General features: G+C 45.4%; 1 protein-coding gene across 25 annotated transcripts in view; it reads left to right on the forward strand.

Moving 5' to 3' along the window:
- SIPA1L1 (signal induced proliferation associated 1 like 1) overlaps positions 1 to 20,643 on the forward strand; it is a 419,211-nt gene extending 398,568 nt beyond the window's left edge. For 17 of the 25 annotated variants that reach the window (XM_063596279.1, XM_063596274.1, XM_063596282.1 and 14 more), the window contains 7 exons: positions 2,963 to 3,202; positions 3,981 to 4,146; positions 9,368 to 9,614; positions 13,274 to 13,420; positions 14,888 to 15,002; positions 17,839 to 17,923; positions 18,616 to 20,643. In XM_063596279.1, the coding sequence (XP_063452349.1) occupies positions 2,963 to 3,202; positions 3,981 to 4,146; positions 9,368 to 9,614; positions 13,274 to 13,420; positions 14,888 to 15,002; positions 17,839 to 17,923; positions 18,616 to 18,759 (1,144 nt within the window). In that variant the 3' untranslated portion in view covers positions 18,760 to 20,643. The remainder of the gene's footprint in view (positions 1 to 2,962; positions 3,203 to 3,980; positions 4,147 to 9,367; positions 9,615 to 13,273; positions 13,421 to 14,887; positions 15,003 to 17,838; positions 17,924 to 18,615) is intronic. The other 8 variants (XM_063596284.1, XM_063596286.1, XM_063596288.1 and 5 more) reach the window with 1 other exon arrangement.
- Positions 20,644 to 21,478: the final 835 nt, after the last annotated feature.

Here is a 21,478-nt window from a genome sequence, read left to right on the forward strand (position 1 = left end):
CTAGTTCTTCCTTCTGCTTGATCAATTCCGCTGTTGAGAAACTGATACATTTTTCACTTTGTCAATTGAATTTTTCAACTCCAGAAATTCTGCTTGATTTTTAAATTACTATTTCAGTCTCTTTGATCTCTTTGTTAAATTTTTGATAGAATTCAGAATTCCTTCTCTGTGATATCTTGAAGTTTATTGAACTTGCACGAGGACAGGTATTTTGAATTCTCTGTCTGAATTCTGTGTCACTCTGGGATTGGTCACTGATGCCTTATTTGGTTCATTTGATGAGGTTATGTCTTCCTGGATGTTTTTGATGCCTGTGTACATTCATCAGTGTCTGAGCATTGAAGAGTTAGGTATTTATTCCAATCTTGGCAGCCTGGGCTTGTTTGTACCCGTCCTTCTGGAAAAGGCTTTCCGTGTATTCAAATGGGACTGTTGTGATCTTAGCTTGTGGTCACTGTAGATGTATCGGCACTAGGGGGCACCCTAAGTCCAGGAACGCTTTGACTCACCAACTCCAAGAAGCACTGCTTTGATGGGCTTGGACAAGATAAGGGAGAATTCTCTGGGTTGCTAGGCAATGTCTCTCTCTCTCTCTCTCTTCCCTCTCAGAAGGAGTCTCTCTCTGTGCTGGGTTGCCTAGAGTTGGGGAAGGTGATTCAAGCACTCCCATGGCCACCACAGCTGGCACTGCACAGGGTCAGACCTGAAGATAGCACGGTACGGGGTCCCACCCAAGGCCCGTGGTGACTGCTGCCTGGCTACCACCAATGATTACTCAAGGCCCAGGGGCTGGTTAGTCAGCAGGTGGTGAATTCTGCTGGGTCTGGGCCTTTCGCTTCAGGGCAGCAGACTCTCTTCTGGCCCTGGGTGGGTCTGGAACGCCACTCAGGAGCAAAGTTCTGGAATCGAGGGCTTCAGGATTCCACCTGCTTTATTTTCCTGTGGATGAGCTGCTACTCAGGTTGTAAGACAAAGCCCTCTGTACTCTTTCCTTTCCTTTCCCCAAGTGGAAGGAGCCTCTCCCCAAGCTTCCCTGCCTGGAGTTGGAGGATTGTTGGTGTAGGCATTCCCTTGGCCACCATGGCTGGTGTCACATGGGGTCATGTGCATCCCAAGTCCACTTCTTCTTAAACCAGTGCAGCTCTGGGGCTTGTTCAAGGACTGCAGTCCCTGTGGCCTGACTGCCACTCATATGTATTCAGGGCCCCAGGCCACCTTGGTCAGCTGGTGGCAGAACCAGCTGGGACTCAGCTTCCTCCCACTCTGGCTGAGAATTCCCCTCTGGCCCAGAGCTGGTCTAAATGCTCTGTCCGTGGGTGCCAGCAGAATTCTGCTCAGTGTTGTGCTCTGCTGTGACAGGCCAGCAGTGAGTTCCAATGCAAAGTCCCACACCCTCTCCCTCTCGACGTGCACAGATTCTCTCTCCAAGCTGCTTTGCCAGGGGTAGGGGAGGGAGCATAGGCGATGCAGGACCATCTTTCCCACCCTCTTCAGTGGTTCTTTCCCCTTGATATGATGTGACAAGCAGGTATTGTGATCACTCACCTGATTTGGGATTCTTATGAAGGTGCTTTTTTGTGTGGATAGTTGTTCAGTTTGGTGTTCCTGTGGAGGCACAGTTGTTAGAGGGTTCTATTCAGTCATCTTCCTCCCCAAGTCAATATTGATACAGTATTGTTAACTAGAGTCCGTACTTTATTTACGTCAGGACGATTCATTTTTGACAAATGAAAGTGCCATCGAGGAACGCTTTGGGACCACATACTGTTAATTAAACCTCAAGTAAAAATAACTGAAAGTCTGTTGTAGCAAGAGTCAGCCATCTTTGGTCTCACCCCATGCTGGAGAACTCAGAAAGGCTCAAATAGTGTGGTCCTGTGAGACCACTGGGCAGGAAGTATGAAAATCCTACAGTTAAAGGCCTTCCACTTTTAACATGAGTTTTAGTCAACTAAAACTCTCATCCCTTATTTTGAAAATCTTGCCTTTTTCTGCTCTGGAACTCTTGAAACCCCTGAGTTTTGGACTCTTTAGTCATGCAGACTTTAGTTGTATAATCTTTTTTATTTTTGAGATGGAGTCTCACTCTGTCACCTAGGCTGGAGTGCAGTGGCGTGATCTTGGCTCACACAACTTCTGCCTCCCGGGTTCAAGCGATTCTCCTGCCTCAGCCTCCCAAGTAGTTGGGATTACAGGCACACACCACCATGCCCAGCTAATTTTTGTATTTTTAGTGAGACAGGGTTTCGCCATGTTGGTCAGGCTGGTTTCGAACTCGTGACCTCAGATGATCCACCAGCCTCAGCCTCCCAAAGTGCTGGGATTACAGGCATAAGCCACCCCGCCCAGCCCTAGTTTTGTAATCTTTAACCAATGTTGCCCTAGTTTTGTAATCTTTAACCGATGTTTGAAATACATCGACCAGCAGCTTCCAGAGCCAATAGGAATGCCAGCTGCCATGGGGAAGGAGCACTCACTGTGCCCCTTGGCCTTGGATGTGAGTCTGAAGAGCCATAGCCCTGCTTGAGTCTACTCTCCCCTCCTCAGCTTGGTCCTAGAGAGCATCACCACAATCCCTAGTTGTGAGGAAAGCAAGACAGAGGCATGGAGACGGTAGACCTTTTACTTCTCTTTCTTCTGTCTCTTGCCACTGCCAGACTTCCGTGACAAATGTCAGTGGTGCCAATGTGAAAAAAGTGAAAAAAGTTGAAAGTGTCCCTGACAGTCTTAAGTATTTTTACTTTTTAAAGTGCAGACTAAGCCCTAGTGGTCATCTGTCACTTTGAGAGCAGACATTTAAATTATGATGAGAAAGCCAGGAAGGCCAGCCAGGCATCGCTGTTAATAGTTCATGAAAAATTCACTGTTGTTCAACCCAGCCATCACCCGTACCCCGGACAGCACTTTTATAGCTGACATAATGATCCTGAGATACACATGTCTTTGCCCTGCTTCTCCTCAGTACCATGAGCTCCCGACACTCTGCCAGCCCAGTGGTTTTCACCAGTGCCCGGAGTTCACCTAAAGAAGAGCTTCATCCAGCTGCCCCCTCACAGCTCGCACCATCCTTCTCCTCCTCTTCCTCCTCCTCCTCTGGTCCTAGGAGTTTTTACCCTCGCCAGGGCGCTACTAGCAAGTACCTGATTGGATGGAAAAAACCCGAAGGAACCATAAACTCCGTGGGATTTATGGACACGAGAAAGTAAGAGTTACTTTCCTTCCCTTGCTGGTGGCTTGCTTTTAACAGGACAGAGAATAGAAAAGCTTGGCGTGATCTCTTACAACCAAAGAGGCCAGGCTAGGGGGTTGGCAGGAGTTGGTCCGTTGGTGGGATTATTATTTTTTTTCCTAAGTAATATTTTCTTTAATTATTTCTCTGCCTCATTCCTTAAATAAGATGTATTGCAAAATGTTAGGATTTGAGAATCTTAGATCTTGAAAAGGGTGTGTTTGAAGGATACACTTCAGAATAATTGCCCCTCTGGTGCTAAGACCATACTAGTCCCTTTGATTAATCACAGCCTTCCTGTGTAATTCTTAACTAGGCCAGTAGGCACCAGAGGGAATATTACAAAGTGAGTGAGTACCCCTGAAAATAAAGGACTTTTTGACAAGGTAGTACAGCAAAAAATTAAATGATTCATTCAATTATTTTGTTTTCGTTTGTGCAAAGGTTGCATTTTGGATGTATACCCTGTGGTCGTTTAGTAAATCTGTTGCTAATTTTGGCTTAGTAAAACTAATAGCTTTATTTAAAAGAGTGACTTATTCATCAGATTTTATTTTGTGTTTCAAATTGGTTTTGTTTCTTCAGTAAGCGTTTATATGAGTAGATTCTCATATAAACAGAAGTAATTATCTGTTTCTCCACATAATATTTCTCTATTGACTTATATTGACTTACATCCTTTAGAGCCCATCATGCCCTTGAGCTAGCCTTGTTGAGTTGGTATCTATCATCTCTTCTCTTTTTTTTCCAGGCGTCATCAGAGCGATGGCAATGAAATAGCCCACACCAGGCTGCGTGCCTCAACCAGAGACCTCCGGGCATCTCCTAAGCCAACCTCCAAGTCCACCATTGAAGAAGATCTAAAGAAACTAATTGATCTTGAAAGCCCAACTCCTGAATCACAGAAGAGTTTTAAGGTACAAGACGGAGCTCAGGGTAGATGGCAATTAGAAACAAGCCAGACATGATGGGGCTATTAACCATAGTCACACTTTCCAGAAAGTGTTGGTTACTGGCTGTTCTTCACTAAGTCTCACTTCCTGCTATCATCCCATTTCCCTGATAACTGGTCCACAGTGTTTGACAGTGCTCTGTCCCTGCAGCCACATCTCATTAGTCATGGTTTCTATTAACCTGGTCCTACCCCTACAGCTGTTTATTCTTCTGCTGTGTCCTGCTCAGAGTGCATGATTCCCTGAACATCACTTAGGTGATATGACTTCTTGGAAACTGTGCAGAGACACCTGTGGCTCCTATGGAAAGCTAGAACGTTTTCCATAAGGGTTTTACTGTCTTCTGTCCAGAGGGTCCTCGTCTTCTCAGAAATGGCCCCATTTGCTCCTGACCCTGTCTAGCAAACCTACTGGCCATATATGGTATTCTCTTCACTCAGAGAAACTGCCTGATAGACAGTCGCTCTCATTGCCACACCCCCAAAAGTAAATGTACAGCTGCTGCTTCAATCCAGCAATCTAAGTCTACCCACACACCTTCAGAACTTTCCAAACTCTCTTGACTTCATAAAGCCTTCTATTTTATGCTCAGAATTCCAGACTGTAAATGTCTTCTCTAAAACCCAGTCTCTCTGCACCAAGTCCTGAATACCTGTCCAGTGTGTACGTTTTTGTGTTGTCCAGACCTTTATGTGACCACATGGAAAGGTTTGTGTACTCGTCTCAGCTTGTAAGACCTTTGGAAACTCAATTAAGGCTCTCTCCTTTCCTGTTCTATAAAGTGTGGAGTCTCACGCCCCCGGGGATTGGAATGGGTGTTTATTGAGCTGGGCCTGAAGTTACGTCACTCTGAGTATAGGTATTTCTGTCTGAGGTCTTCTGGGTCTCCTAGGAGAAGGGAGTGCACCCCCAGAAAGGTCATGGCTGCAAACTTTGAAGTCTTCTGTTCTCTAGGTTCTTAGGTGGATGATTTGTAGTCTATTTGAAGAGACTAGAAAGCTTTAAGAAGAACCTTGAGAATTGAATTGATTGAAATGGAAGCTAGAATATTTCCTAAACCACACACCAGCTTCAGACTGTGATCAGAGTGCAAGAGGCATGGCGGGTGGAGCAGCTGTGTGGGGCTGCCGCCCTCAGGCTTCCCTAGCACCATGCTAGCGTGTGTGTGCGTGTGCATGCATCTCCCCAGATAGGCCAGATAAACCCCCTAAACCTAAAAATCAACATTCATAGGAACTGAATGTACCCCCAAGGACCACTTTAGAGTTTTGTCGAGAAATAAATGATTTGTTAACATGATTTATGTTAATAAATCATTGTACAGATGTAGCCATTCTTGATTTCTGTAATTTCCGTCTCATAAGCCAGCACTTAACAGTTCTGACTCATCATTCAGGGCACAAATGGTTTCCTTAGCAACCTTGCGAAAGACAGTGCTTGAAACTTCTTTCTTTATCCACCAAAACCCAAAGAGGTATATTAAAATGTTCAAGTACCAGTTTGAAAATAAAAATTATTTCAGATTTTTCCTTTGAGGTTAAAGGGAAATAAAACCTGCCCTGAAGGGAGTTTTTCTTCCAACTCCTAGTTTAACATTTTTGGCAAGGGGAAAGCTCAGAGCCTTCATTCTTTTGATTTACTTATGCAGTAGAAATAATTGAAGGCAAATGTCTGATTTTGTCCTTATTCCAGGTCTTGGCTTTTATTTCCAAAATGAATTACTTTAGCATTCCTATTTGAAACAGGAGTGTGCTTTCTTTATGTTGTGACTGTATTACTGTGAGACTCTGCGAAGAAAGTGCTTCTGCTGGCTGAACCATCACAGTGAGAAGGCTGGAAGCAGGAACTGGGAATAGGCCCAGGTTTTCTCTCTCCAGTTTCATCTTATTTGAGCAGGTTTAGTTTCAGATGAGTTCAGCTTAGTAGCTCCCTTTGTCTTCTGAGAGTCGTCATCTGAATGATGGAGGCTCTGCTGTGTCAGTAAGGCTGGCATGCCCTTGAGAGGTCTTCCAGGCCACTCCTGGCTCAAGGCTCTGAGTCACTGCCTCAGGCTTCAGGATACTAGGTGTCATGGCCAGCTTTGGGCTGTGACACTCCAAAGCCACTCATGTGCCACATTGATTTTCCTGGATAGCCAGTGCTACCTATGAGTTTTTGTTAATATTGAGTGGCAGGGTCACTCCCAGGCTCATTTGTCAGCAGAGCAAGGACCTCAAGAACAGTGGCAGAGCTACAGCACTCTAAGAAACCTCACTGGCAAGCAGAGATAGGATAACGTTATTTTCCCCAAGGGTGGCATACAGTCTGACAAGTGAACAGACAGTAGTGCCAGTGCTCTCAGGTATATACCAAAGGAGGTGGCTTCGTGTGGCTCCAGTATTTAGGAAGAGTTTCTTGTGAGTGCAGGTGACACATGTCACTAATAGCCAGGGGCACTGAAAAGAATGAGAGAACAGGAGACTGGCATGAAACAAAACTCCACCTCTCCAGGCCCCATTCCTCAACTGTGAGAGAGAGGACCAGAGGAGATCAGTGGTGCCCAACCAGTCTTAAAGCTCAGGAAGCCTTTTTTTTTTTTTTTTTAAATCACACATGGAACCCCATTATATAGAATTCAGACAGTAGAGTTTCTCTTATGGGAGGGATGGGATGGTCTGGACTCCTGGGTCCCACTTGAACCTCTCCGTAGCGGTGGTGCTATAAGGAACCCTTAGGGCCTCCTTGGAGCACAAGTTAGAACCAGCCCCCTTCTCGAATGTCCTCTGAAATCCCTTCCAGGTGTGATCCCACTTCCAGTGCCATCCCACTCCACTGCAATTCTTTCCCAAGGGCTGGCAGCACCAGGCAGCGCTCCTGGGCAATCCCAGGTACAACCTGCAAGGCAGGCAGGGGCTGCTCTTGGGAAGCAGTTAGTTCTGCACACCTTTAAGACTGGAGTTAAAGAGGATGGGGCAAGGGGCCATCTCAACATTCTTGGACAAGGCTGGGTTCTCCTACCTTTTAATGAGCAGAACACCTTCGGGGTAGGTTGCTTCCTCTGCTTCCTGTCCTGCCTCCCTTCACTGCAGGGTGTTTTAACTTTTCATAGGGCACCCTGCTTAAAGAAGCTCTTCAAGGTAGCTGTTCATGGCCTTGAAGCATATTAACATTTCCCAAAGAGGCTGAAACTAGAATTGGCAGAGGATTTCACACCTGTAAAACCATCAGGCTGGGGATACTGGAAAAGGAAATCCCTTTACTAAAACCAGGGGTGCTGAAAACTATTTAGCAGCAGTTTTTCCATACAGAAATCTGAGATCTGACCTGGCAGGCGGGAGCCTTATGTGATAGTCCTAGAACCTTGCAGGTGGAGATGTTTTATTTGGTTTTATTTTTTAATCTGCTTTTATTTTTTAAGAAAATTACAGTTAGCAAGCCATATAATGGCTCTAATGCTCACTCTTCTCCACAAAAAGAGAAGGGAAATTATCACTTTCATTCCAAGTTCTCTCTCTCAAAGCATTTATCACAGCAATTTAGTTTCTAGACAAGTACATATGTACCTTGGATTTAATTCATCATGAATTTTTTTAAAGTGAGAATAATTTTTACCCAGTTGGTCACATCTTGGGTGTATTCACAATGTGTTTGATTCATAATCTTTTGGTATTTATGCAGCAGCTGTGCATACCATATTGAGGGTAGCCTGGACCTGATTCACCCCTGGCTTGTTGAGCGGAAGCATGCTAGGCCCTGTGTATCCACTGTATTTCTGGGTCTGTAATCAGCCCACTAAATGGAGCATTTGCTAAATCATTCTCTTTCTGCCCCTTCAGAGTGTCATGGGAAGTCCCAGGGTGGCTTTCAACCAGCAGTGACACCCTCCTCACATCTTCACCTGTTCTCCACATCATTTTCCCTATCGAGGCAGACAGTGGCCTAAGAGGAAATGAATAAGGATAACTTTATTGTTCATGGGTCAAATGCTCTGTTGCCTTTCAGGTTGCTATTTTTAAGGTATCTGCTGTTCTCAGTGAAGGGATACTCAGAAGCTTGCTATTTGCAGAAAAAATCTCAAGTAAAATCAAATTTGGTCACAAAGGCAAAAGATAAGAGATACATCTGGAACTATCTGTCATGTATATTTAAATATATAATTATTTGTCATTTAGAAAGCTGACTTCCCTATTCTTTCTTTATTTTTTGAGACAGAGTCTCACTCTCTTGCCCAGGCTGGAGTGCAGTGGTGCAGTCATGGCTCACAGCAACCTCTGCCTCCCAGGTTCAAGCGATTCTCCTGTCTCAGCCTCCTGAGTAGCTGGGATTACAGGCGTGCACCACTGCGGCTGGGTAATTTTTGCATTTTTAGTAGAGACGGGGTTTCACCATGTTGGCCAGGCTGGTCTCAAACTCCTGACCTCAAGTGATCTGCCCACCTCGGCCTCCCAAAGTGCTGGGATTACAGGCATGAGCCACCGCGCCCAGCCTACCCTATTCTTATTTCATGAATAGAAATGCATCTTCAAAAAATGAATTTTCTCCAAAACTCATGAAATTTATCTACCTCGATAGGTTCAGTTGGTGTAAGTTAGTAGTTAATCAAGAGCTACCTGCTATGTGAGTTAAAATATTTTGATGATCAAATACCCTTGTTGCCCAGCAAGCATGTTATCATCCGACAAGCTTGTCAGGATACCCTCTTGGCACTGTGGCTCTCTCTTCCCCCAGGGGCCATAACACCATTTCATCATGCCACTGACACCTGCCATTGTGCTCAGTCCAGCGTTTTGTTTAATCCCTGTGGTAATCCTGAGAGGTTTTGTGCTCCCGTTGTACAAATGAGGAATTAGACTCAGAGAGATTGTATGATTTGGTCAGAGACACAGGATTCAAATAAAACCCACATTTATCTGATCCTAAAGTCTTGTTTTTAACCACACACGATCTTGATAGATCCACTTAATCACATACCTGAATCACATAGGGAGCACTGATAGACTGCAGGCAGCGTGCCAGGCTAAGGAATAATGACCAGGAATTCTTGGGTTAGCTCCTTGAGGTTGTAGAAATAGACAGTGGGCCCTGAAGCTTCCTTGCTAGGGGTGTGTCTGGAGCAGTAACTTGGTTATCCCACCCTCCCCCAACCTTGGTCTCAGGGATCTGAACCAGAAAATTGACTTTCTTTTGTCTTGATCCTGTTTTTCAGTTCCACGCACTCTCCTCTCCTCAGTCTCCTTTCCCCAGCACCCCCACCTCACGGCGGGCCTTGCACAGAACACTGTCGGACGAGAGCATTTACAGTAGCCAGAGGGAGCACTTTTTCACCTCCAGGGCGTCACTTCTGGACCAAGCCCTGCCCAACGACGTCCTCTTCAGTAGCACGTACCCTTCTCTCCCCAAGTCACTCCCATTGAGGAGGCCTTCTTACACCTTAGGAATGAAATCGCTGCATGGTAAGTGGTCTTTCAGCTGCAGCCTGGATGGCCCTGTTGATGATGGTCAATGTCCCCAGACGTGGCTGCCACTCATGTGCTCAGAGAGGGGTCCTGTATCCATGCTCAGATGGTCTCAGCTCACCCGCCCCTTCCTCATTTGCCCTCTCTCTCCTGTAATCCCAGACCACCATAGTCACCTGGGTTGCTTGCTAGAAATAACAGATTCCCTCACTGGACCCAAGACCTCCTGAGTTTGAATCTCCAAAAGAATAGTCTGGGAATTGGTATTCTTTTTTTTTTTTTTTTTTTTTTTGAGACGGAGTCTCGCTCTGTCGCTCTCGGCTCACTGCAAGCTCCGCCTCCCGGGTTCACGCCATTCTCCTGCCTCAGCCTCCCGAGTAGCTGGGACTACAGGCGCCCGCTACCACGCCCGGCTAATTTTTTGTATTTTTAGTAGAGACGGGGTTTCACCGTGTTAGCAAGGGTGGTCTCGATCTCCTGACCTCGTGATCCGCCCGCCTCAGCCTCCCAAAGTGCTGGGATTACAGGCGTGAGCCACCGCGCCCGGCCGGGAATTGGTATTCTTAGCAACCATGCCAGCTGCTGTTATGATTGAGCAAATTTGACTAGCACTAGATTAGTTAGTTCTTAGAGAGTGGTATCCGCTGCTTCCTGTAGCTACCATAAGAACCCAGACTTGCCATTGCTGTCATTCTTTCCCAGGCTGTAAGGAAATTGCCTGTGGTGTCAACCACTCATTTGTTGACTCATTGATTTTTTCGTGCAGTGAGCAGGCAAGCATTATGTAAGGAAAAGGCTTGTGGATGATGGGTAACTCCATGTTCTTGCACCTGGTCCACATATGCCTTGTTTGCTTTGTGACCCAACTAGATCCCAGTTTTATTAAGGGCCACGTTCTGGCACTCGGGATTTAAATTTGGTTTTTCCCTTTTTCCTGTCTCTGTCCCACCCCATTCCAGGGCTCTACACCTCCCCTCATAGCTGTGGCCCAGCACAGCAGATGCCTGTCACGGAACCAGTGTTCTTGATCATTTGCCGGATGCACTGCTGTCACCCTTCCTCCCTTCTGTCCTTTTTCCTTTGGTGAACTCTGCTGCAGCTTTTATATCTCCAGTGTCCATTCATACCCATGTTTCTTGTCCTTCTGCTGCTTCTCTGGAACAGTAATTTCTTTACATCTCTTGCTTTTGCTCCCTTATTTTTGAGCTCTTAGCCCACGCTCATGAATGTTCCTCCATGTCTCTGTCCTACTCACTGTTCAGCAGCGCAGTCCCACCCACCCTGCTCGCCCCGAGGATCATGCCAGCTTCCCCTGCTCCTTAAATCTCCTTAAATAAAGCTGCTCCATCCACCTGCAGCTAAAATCTGGGTTGTCTTTGCACCAGGAAGTCACCTCCGATGAACCAAGGTTGGCACATGAAATGACCACTTTTTGTCAGCAGACTCCAGAACAAGCCTTCTGGTAGTGACCTCCTGCCCCTAACCTTTTTCTCTTCTTCTCTCCCTACATCGGGGTCAGTCTTCCCTGAATTCCATTATTCCTGCCTTACTTTGATTGCTCTCTTATTTCCCTGTACTTTTAATTTGCCTTTGCAGTGTAAAGGTAACCCCTTTGTGAAGTCTTCTCTGCATGTGTCATATCAGAGTAGGTCCTGAGTAGTAGAAGCCTACATTCCGAAAGAACAGCCCAGAAATCTGTGTCCCACATGTGGTCATTGTCCAGATGAGGAGTCCTGGGACTAGAGGCCCCATGTGAGTCCACAATGGAAAGGCAGGGACAGGCGGCCCTCTCTGAGCCCCTTCCCTTCACTTTTTCTTGTTTTCCTGAATAAGATAGCAGCTGCAGTGATTTCACCCCCTAACCAGGCAGTCCTCATTGGGCTGATCCCTCAGCCCTGCCTTGCTTTGGTGACCTCCACTGAAATGTGTTTGGGGGATGAGGAAGGGTGACTTCTTTTATCCCCCACATGGAAATTCGGGCCCCAGAGATAAAAGGGCAGAAGGGTTGTGAGTTACACACAGAATTATCTCCCCTCCTACTTACCCTTGGTAGGAGCACATTTAAGTAGAACTGAACATTTAATATCTTGCAGTGTTTGTTAACTTCCATTTACTCATAATTTTGCTGATTTTGAGCACAGTAATAACCAGCAACTGTACTTCAGAGAAGTTCTTTTCGTAATTTGAAAGGGAAAACAAAGCATTTAATACACTGGCTTACCGGGTTGTCATAATACATGAAACTCTTTAACTCCTGGTAAACAGGTCTTTCTGGAGTCACTTAAATATTCTAGCTGAGCATTTAGCTTTAGCTGTGTGTTTGCATGGACCTGAGTGTCGCAGTCACCTTCCAAGGGTGCTCCTTCTCGTGGAGTGGTGTGCTCTGCCCTTGCTTCCACCCAGCTTCTGCCTACTGAGGGCATTTCTATGTCATGAGCGTCGTTTCCCCTGGACCCCAGCAGCCCGCCCTTCCTGTTATCTGCCTGCATGAACCTGAGCAATAGAAGCTGCCTTCAGTGTTCAGGGTGGCTCACTCTGCCCAGTCCTCCCTGCCAAGCAGATCTTAGTTGTTAATATGTCAGTTTGTTGTTACAATGGTTTAATATTTGTATTCAACAAAATGTCCCCTTAGGAAGAGCTTGGGATGTTAGACTGCTGCAACCCAAAATTGGTCCAAAGAATAGCTCGTGTGATGACTGCATCCTAGGGAAGAATAATGCCAGTTCCACCCCTAAAATCACCTTCCTGTCTTAGCTCTGTCTGAGTAACCCAGCACACTCACATCCCTTGATTTGCCCCTCACACCCCCTTGGACACCTTTGACCATGGAACCCAGTGGGCTGCCCCTGAACAGCAGAGAGGGCAGGCATGGGCCTTCTGTCCCTTACCACTCCCGGGCCAGATAAAAATAAACCCTATTAAACTGGGCGTGGTGGCTCACGCCTGTAATCCTAGCACTTTGGGAGGCTGAAGCAGGTGGATTACGAGGTCAGGAGTTCAAGACCAGCCTGGCCAACATAGTGAAACCCTGCCTCTACTAAAAATACAAAAATTAGCCGGGCATGGTGGCACATACCTTTAGTCCTAGCTACTTGGGAGGCTGAAGCAGGAGAATTGCTTGAACCCTGGAGGCAGATGTTGCAATGAGCCGAGATCATGCCACTGCACTCCAGCCTGGGCTACAGAGTGAGAATATGTCTCAAAAAATAAAAAAATAAGCCCTATTGTCCCCTCTAATAGGAAGAAACATCCCTGGTCTGGCTCCAAAATCCAGCTCCCTGTTGAAGTAGGCCTCTTCTTCCTGGCCCAAATCCCTTGACTCTGTGCAGGAAAGTAGATGCTAGTGCTGCCTAGGCCCTGCTGTGGACAGACAGCTCTCACAAAAGCAGACTTAGTGCCTCCGTGCAAAACTAACTTTGCCATGACTCACTGCTGGAAGGGAGATGATGGGAGGTTGTGAAAAAATGAAGGCAGACTAGAGGAAGCCGATTCCTATTTCAAGTCAGCTTTAGAATAGCCACTAACAGCCTGCTAACCTGGACATTGATAACAGTCACAAATGGCTTACAATCTATTGTGGTAACAGGAAAGAGGTAAGTTTTGAGTGGCTCTTCCACAGGCACAAGAAGCATCTCATTCCTCCTCCCTTCCTGCAGGAGAGTTCTCGGCCTCGGACAGCTCCCTCACTGACATCCAGGAGACCCGCAGGCAGCCTATGCCCGACCCTGGCCTGATGCCCCTGCCTGACACTGCTGCAGACTTGGATTGGTCCAACCTGGTAGATGCTGCCAAAGCCTATGAGGGTGAGTCCACTGAATCCACACAAGACAGCCCAGGATCCTGCAGCGGAGTGAGCAGTCTCCATCCACTCTACTTCTGTGGACATACTCACAACATATGTGCCTCACCAGATGAGCTATCAGTTACTGAGCATTCAGTAGGGACCAGACCCTAAGCTGGACACTTAGGCACATGTTTTATGTAATCAGATGCCACCTGGTGTTTCCTCCACAGGATTCATAACATGAATGCCTCACCTCCTCCGTATATGGGAAGGGCAATGGGTAGAGGAATCCCAGCTGTCCCTTGACTAAAAAGAACATGTATCCAGAGAGGATCTTTCATCACGTCGCAAGACATTGTTGCTAAATGTCACAGTGCCTGCCCTGCTTGGCCACGCGCCTATCCTCACAAATGTGGGGCGCCCCCTTTGCCGTTCTCCCTCGTCTCCGTGCGCGGTAGCGCGTTGTCTGTCTGCATTGTCTCCTTGCCAGCCTGCTGGCCGTGTGCTCGCTTTATGCTGGCGGTTCTTAAATGCAGGTCCTCAGACTGGTGCTGATCTTGCCTGCTGTAATGAAAACACAAAAAGTAGTGCAGTATGTGTGTGTTGACATAAGATTGTCAGCTGGGGTTTTTGTTTTTTGAGTGAAGACTGACTTTTTTCTAAGTTTAAAGATCTTTCTAAAATTTTTATTCTTATTCTTTACAAAATTATAGCAGGTGATTTTTTTTTCTGTTTTTGTTGTTGTTGTTGCTCTTAATTAGGAGAATTGAATATTGCTATTTAGTCAAGTTTTAATTTTGGGGAGAAATGTACTAGGCCACAGAATCTGTACGTCGGGCAACCATGGAATGGTCAGCAGCGAATCCTTTTACCTCCATGCTGTTTATTTAGCAGATGGAAATTCCCAGTTCTAACTTGATTTTTCAATTTGTTGGTTAATCTCCTTCATATACAAATGGTAGATGTTTTGGTTTCTAATGGGAGATTATTTTAAATTTGATTTAGTTTTCTTGGCTTAAATTTTAACTTGGTATGTTTTGGAATACAGGTGGTATGGATTTATGTTAAAGCCAACCAGAGTGTCCAGGAATCTTGTGGTGGAAAACATACTTCAAGAAGTTTTAAGCATAATGCTAGCTCTCGAACACATTTATTTCATTGCTGAGTGGAAAGCCTTGGTCTGGAAATTTGGCACAAGGACTGTTTCCAGAGAAACATTTCATAGAATGCTACAGTGATGAGCAGGGAAGAGGGGGGACTAGAAATTGACTCACAAATGTTTCTTAAAGGGAAATTACATGGCTACAATCCTCTTATAGCTAAAACAGTCATATTTTTCCCTGTGAGGGTTGGGAAATAAGATTTCCAGTGCAGGATGCACTGGAAATACTAGACATGACTGCCAACTAGACCACTTGTTGACTTTGATAGATAGGGCCAGGGATGTGGTTCCAAAATACTAAATGGTTTCTTCTCTCCTTTCCAGTCCAGAGAGCCTCATTTTTTGCTGCTAGTGATGAAAACCATCGCCCCTTGAGTGCTGCATCCAACAGTGATCAGCTGGAGGACCAGGCTCTGGCCCAGATGAAGCCTTACAGCAGGTTGGTCCCAGTGCAAGGGCAGCACTCTGCACCTTGTGTCACATCTGCCAGTGACTGCATCTGTGGGGAGAAGAGATGGAAGCCACACGGAGTAGCTGAGTGAAGCTCATCACTGCAGGGCTAGACACTTTACATTTTAGTCAGAACGCTTTGTAACTGAATACTGTAGACATAATTAAACTATTCTTGATGACTTATACGGCCATAATGATTAATATTCATTATTATTTAATGTCATAATACATTTATGCCCTCAGGGCCAGTTGGGGCAGGTAGGAGAGACCATTTGCTCTAAGTATCCCTGTGCTCTGTGCTGTGTAGTCCTGCAGTCTGGGTTTTCAGTCTCTTTCGCAGTGTTGCTGATGGTCATGCTTATACACGCACTTGCTGAGTCCTAGTGGCTCCCAGTGTGCTGCTTCACGTCTGTGTGTTGGAAAGCTAAATCACCAGGATGGTTAAGATGGTATGAAGGTGAAAAGTAGGCAATAACTGAGGTCCTAAGGGCTTCTCAGTCAGGAGCAGGGACTTTACAACTTCTGTTTATGCAGAGACCGACTTTTCTGTTTTCCCCTTAGTTTCAAAATGGTGAGGTTGCTAGATTTATGTGTGCTAATTTCTGTATGTTAAAGCATCCCATCAGTCAGGTATGGAACATTTAGTAAGCACTTCTTGTTGCAGAATAATTTCATTCATTTGAAATCTCTTCCCTTAAAACCCTTTGAGGCTGGGATTGGTGGCTCATGCCTGTAATTTCAGCACTTCGGGAGGCCAAGGCGGGCAGATTGCCTGAGCTCAGGAGTTTGAAACCAGCCTGGGCAACATGCTGAAACCCTGTCTCTACTAAAAATACAAAAAATTATCTAGGCATGGTGGTGCACACCTGTAGTCCTAGCTACTCGGGAAGCCAATGCATGAGAATCACTTGAACCCAGGAGGCGGAGGTTGCAGTGAGCCGAGATCGCACCACTGTACTCCAGCCTGGGTGACACAGCGAAACTCTGTCTTAAGAAAAAGGAAAAAACCTTTCAAGAGTGATTAAAACTCCAGGTATCTGTAAAACTTGGTCAGAAACGGACAATAACAGGAAAGGCAATTGAAGTAAATGGCACAGATAAACTGGGGCTTGCCATTGAGGACTTCTCTGAACAAGTCTGCAAGGAAGTGCTCTCAACGAGAAGGCACAAGAATAGGGGATCATTTGTTATGAGTATAGGAGAGAGGCCGCACTTACCTCTGGCACTGCTGGGGTGAGGAGAGCAGCAATCAGGCTGACTGCTGAGAACTTTAAAAATGCATATCCCAGAAGCAAGCCCCAAATGTGCCTCGTTAGGAAGGAGCCTCCAACAAAGAGAAGTGTGAGTGAGCCAAGACTGTTTTCCTGTGAAAGGATTATTAAAAAATCAGCAGATGAGGGTGATGACAGGCTCTTTTCTTGGGTCAGCGTGGACTGAACAAATGGAAATGGAGGTGAATAGACAGAATGCTCCTGAGCGTTGCTGCAGTCCTGATGAGCTGCAGTGGCTTTGCGAAGGATACCACTGCTGCCCGGCCCCAGCCTCGTTGTGTCTGTCCAGCACTGCCCCTTTTCTACCACATCTGTGGCCTTCAGCCCACCCAAAATCGGACCAGCCTGCCGTACCATACTATGCGGTTATGGACTGCAGCTGACCATGTCCCTTCTCAAACCCATTCATTGTCAGCTTTTCATTGGCCTTCCTGCCTTAGGGATTGGAGGTCATGGTCACTCCGTCAGCCCACAGCCTTGCCACACTGTACACCACGGTGGGTTTTGCCTTCTGGGGCCTCTTGTAGACTTAGGATTAGCAGAAGACATCAACACAGTTCATTTGAGGTCAGGAATTGTAACTTGAATCTTTATTTTTAAAGTAAAGAATACCTTTTACTCCGTGACCTGGAAAATTCGGAGTCACTTAGCTCTTTCCCATTGGCGCTGGGAAGAGGCTCTGCATGTTTTCCCGATGGAAGACTTTGGGTTCTCTGTGGTGTGCCCCTGAGGATGTATAGCTTGGCTAGGAATCAGGAAAATTTGGCAGCTTGAACTCAGGTAGAGGAGAGTGTGGCAAGAAAAGTTGTCAGTTCCTCAGCCATAGGACCCTCGGGGTGAGAGCGTGCCCAGCCATGCCGTCTGTCTAGCTCGCTGGCTGGCCTGCCGTACCCCAGCTCACACTTCTTTCAGTACTCCACTAGCACGGCATGATTAGCATGCCATAAACAAAAGAAAACATGAGAAAATGAGAAGAAAATGGTTTTTTGATCAGACTGGGACAGAATTTAAGACATTAAGCCTAGGCTAACAAGATACTTAGACCAGTGGTTTAAGATGTAGGCATGATACCTTAGCTGCAATTGCATGAGTAGCTAAGACCACACACTTGGGACCAGAGACGACCTGCCTATCACATCAGCTCCCCAGCTTCCTTCCCACACACAGGGGAGTAACTCCTCTGTCAAAGCCCACTAGAGAGATCCCAGAGCCTCCCTGGGAATCATTTTACTGTTTGACAATTATATCTGCCAGAAAGTACCTCTTGTGCTGCCAAAGAGACCATTTTCACTATTGTGCTTCATTCTTTAGTCGTGAGGATGCAGCATCTTTAACAAAGGAAGCTATTGATTGGCTGCAGTTCAAGCTTTTATTACCTTTTTTCAAGACTACCATTTTCTTTTTTAAAGTAAAAATACTCATTGGGTCGCCATACTGAGTAATTTGACATTGAAAACCATTTTATAAATACAGCCTCCTCAGAGTAAAAAAAAAAAAAAAACCCAGCCATGGAGGCCCCTGCCAACATGGTCTTTTGTTTCTTGTTCCCAGCAGTAAAGACTCCTCTCCCACTCTGGCTTCTAAAGTGGACCAGCTGGAAGGTATGCTGAAGATGCTTCGGGAGGATTTGAAGAAGGTAAACATGTATTCTCAAAGCAAATTGTCCAGTCTGTACAAACTACCCTTGAACCATGAGAGCCCTTTCTAAGTAGCGTGGTAAAATAAGACGTGGGTGTCTTCCCGGTGCCTGCACGTGTTTGGGGCTGCAGGGATTTCAGTTGCCACTGGAACACACAGCACGAGGAGGCGTTCGATGTCCGGTGTACAGAAAAACTGTTCAATAATTTGTGAAAGGCTGTGAACCTCAGCCAGCACCATCTGGGTCCTCTCCCGGCCTCCCCACTCCTTGTATAATGTGTCAGTAGCCCAGACCCCCATGTAGTCGGTGTTATTGGGGCTTTTGCACCAAAAGAACTGAATGTTTTGTTTTTTGGGTGGCCTTGACTATATATCAAGACATCAGCCACCAACACAATTGTCTAAAATTTAAGACAATCCTGAATAACAAGGATGTTAAAATACACATTAATGTACTTACATTCCAGGATTACTTAGAGCTAATCCTGCAGGGTTGAATCTCTCTAGAAGCCCTGCTCCCTGAGCTTAGAGTGTCTTAGCACCTGATACCAGTCCGTTTAGACAGGTGTTTGGAGGAACGAAGAATAGAAATGGACAAAAGATCAAAACGGGTCCATAGCTACTACTCAGAAGAGCTGGGCAAGGTGGGGCCAACACCTCTTAGCTTTTCTACTTCACTCTGCCTCCCAGGAAAAAGAAGACAAAGCTCACCTTCAGGCGGAGGTGCAGCACCTGCGAGAGGACAACCTGAGGCTACAGGAGGAGTCCCAGAATGCCTCGGACAAGCTGAAGAAGTTCACGGAATGGGTCTTCAACACCATAGACATGAGCTAGGGAAGGCTGAGGAGGACAGGAGAAGGGCCCAGACACTCCCTCCAGCGAGTGTCCTGCAGCCCTTATTCCCTCCATAGAAAGCATCCTCAGAGCACCTTCCCCGGCTTCCTACTCTGCCCCCTTTCGGGGAGTGCACAACACAATAGTTGCAGATCAACAATCATCACCTGCCTTTTGTAGAAAAGAAAAACAAAAAAAGTAAATAAAAATTTTAAACAGTAAAATAAAAGTTTAACTGCTAAAATGTGAATGTCTTTATTTTTTTGCACAATATCTTTATCTGTTATGTATTTAAGAAGAAACTGGGCCTTGGACCAGGGCGTCCCCTGGCCCATCCGCCTCTATTCCCATCAGCTTTCTTATCAACTTCAGGTAACCCAAGCTTTCCCTTGTTATTCTAACAAATATCATTATTCCTAGAAAAAGAATGTTTTTATAACTTGTTTGGGGAGTAGAGAGGGATATTTCCTTACCTTCTTCCCTAAAATGCCTGGAGAGGGAGTTGCTTTGAGAAAATGCCTACCTCCCTTGAATGACTCGTGCATGAGCTAGTGCTGTCTGTACCTGTCCTCCAGAGATCAGCAGGACCGGAGTTAAATATTTAACAGCAAGTCTGTAAACCAGAGCAGCTCTGACAGTGCCTGCAGGCCACACCCCTTCTCAGTCCTGCATTGTGAGGTCATTTCCTGCTTCTCCCTTTCCCCAGGAAGATGGTCCCACTTGTGCTGCAAGACTCTTTTTTGTTTGGCTTAATTGAGCCCCACTAAATTGGAATCAATCTCTCTTACAGCTTCCTGGCTCCAAACATTAATTGATTTCAGAATTCCCCCAAACTAAAACCTTATCTGTCTGCATTTTGAATGCATTTTGGTCAAAAGTATACGTTTTAAAGATTTTTAAAGATAAAAATGTGGCACAATTGGTTTTTTTAGCTTGCTGAAAATGACCATATCTCTAAATTAATCTTTCTCTCCAGAGCAAGACTTCACCAGTATTTGTAACTAGGAGAAGCTAACAGTGAATGTTTAATTGTGAATTTTAATTATTGCTTGTTAGGAACAATGACTGTGATACTAGAATGGGCTTTTGAAACCTGCATGTCCCAGTGTGAAATTTCAGCACGGCATTTTCTGCATCCTTTCATGGCCATCCAAAGGATTCTGCTGCAGAAATTATTGATGTGCTATTTTTCCTGTCTTGTGATGCAGGCTGCTTTGGGCCCCTGGGTCACTCTTCCAAGGCTGCTGTAGAGCACAAAGACATGGGGCTGGCCAGTGTTGACTGACCTGAGGAGACCCCTTTGTTTGTTGCCTTCATAACTGTCACTAAACCGACCCCTCTGCCCTTTCAGTGGCAACTCTGGTCTAAGGGAACATTCAGCACTCTGGCGGCATCTGATTGGAAGTTCCCTCACCCAAGTAATCTCAATTCCTTCCTCTCTCCATCCCTGAAAGAAACAGGATGGATTTTCCTCTCTTCTCCCTGCTACATTCACTACCAGATTTTTATGCTACAGTTTCATTCTTGATTGTGATTTCTCCATGGAATTTTTTTTTTTCTGGTGACATTTCTATCATGGAAATAGGAAGATTTCGGAGTGCTTTGTAAAGATTTCAATTGTCTGTCTCTTTCTCTCTTTGACTTGTATGAAGGAGATTGTACATTGCCTGATATCTCTTTGTAAATGAGAAATATTGCTAACATCCAAGCATTCTGAAGTCTTGCTTATCCTTCTGAGTTTAGTTCTCATTTTGTTTTACATTTTGTTTGGGGACTTGGGGCAAGCTATTTATTAGAGTTTTGCAACAGAGTTCTTGTTTGAAGCCTCTAAAGACTACTTGTAAAATTCAAAGAATAAAATTCATTTTAAACGCTCTTTTAAAACACTTTGGTATTATTGCTTGAGGTTTGCTTATTTGAAAGACCACCCAATAACTCATTGACCCTCCTTGCATCCGAATTTTTTCATCAAGCTTTGTTAACACTAATGATGATTCTTGAAAATTTCTGTCCTTCTCAGAATGTTAATAAACTTTTTTACTCTGTCCACATGTCGATAGAGAATTACTATTTTGCCTTCTCTGCTTATGATTTAATATTTGCAGAGCACTTCATAATTAGCTTCCCCTTCATTATCCACGCATGGATTTTTCATAACATTGTTATTCTCTGAGACCAGCACATTTTTGGGCTGCATCTCCCAGCTCTCAATGTCAGATGTTGTGTGCCCAGGGAATACAAATGCCTGTTAATATTAGGCTGTGCAAAATATAATTAGAAAAGTTAATCTACTGAAAAAAAAATCAGTGCATTCCAAAGTCAAACCGAACCAATTTTTTTTTAATCTACCACGTCACTGTTCCTCTCCAGCGGCGCAGCTAATTGAGTGCTGACAGTAGAGTTTCTTCCTTTTATTTGGTTCAACAGTTCTACAGATTCCAGAGTTCTTGGACTAGCATAAGAATGGATGCCACAAAATATTCCAATTAACAAGCTAAAAAGGTCTGTTTAGACCATGATTCCTACATGGTTCGGAGGGCTTATACGTTATTTCTGTAGGGCTTGGCACATGGGTTGGGAGCCCCTGGGAGAAGGTGCTGTTGGGCCTGCATTGATGGAAGATCTTCATCCATGAGCTGACTGGGAAGGCCAGTTGCTTGTGCTCCAGATCTGGTGCCAGTGATAAGCTGGGTTAGGTTACTAACTCTTCAGGTGGGGA

Source organism: Pan paniscus, chromosome 15 (genome assembly GCF_029289425.2).
Source record: "Pan paniscus chromosome 15, NHGRI_mPanPan1-v2.0_pri, whole genome shotgun sequence".
NCBI lineage: Eukaryota > Metazoa > Chordata > Mammalia > Primates > Hominidae > Pan > Pan paniscus.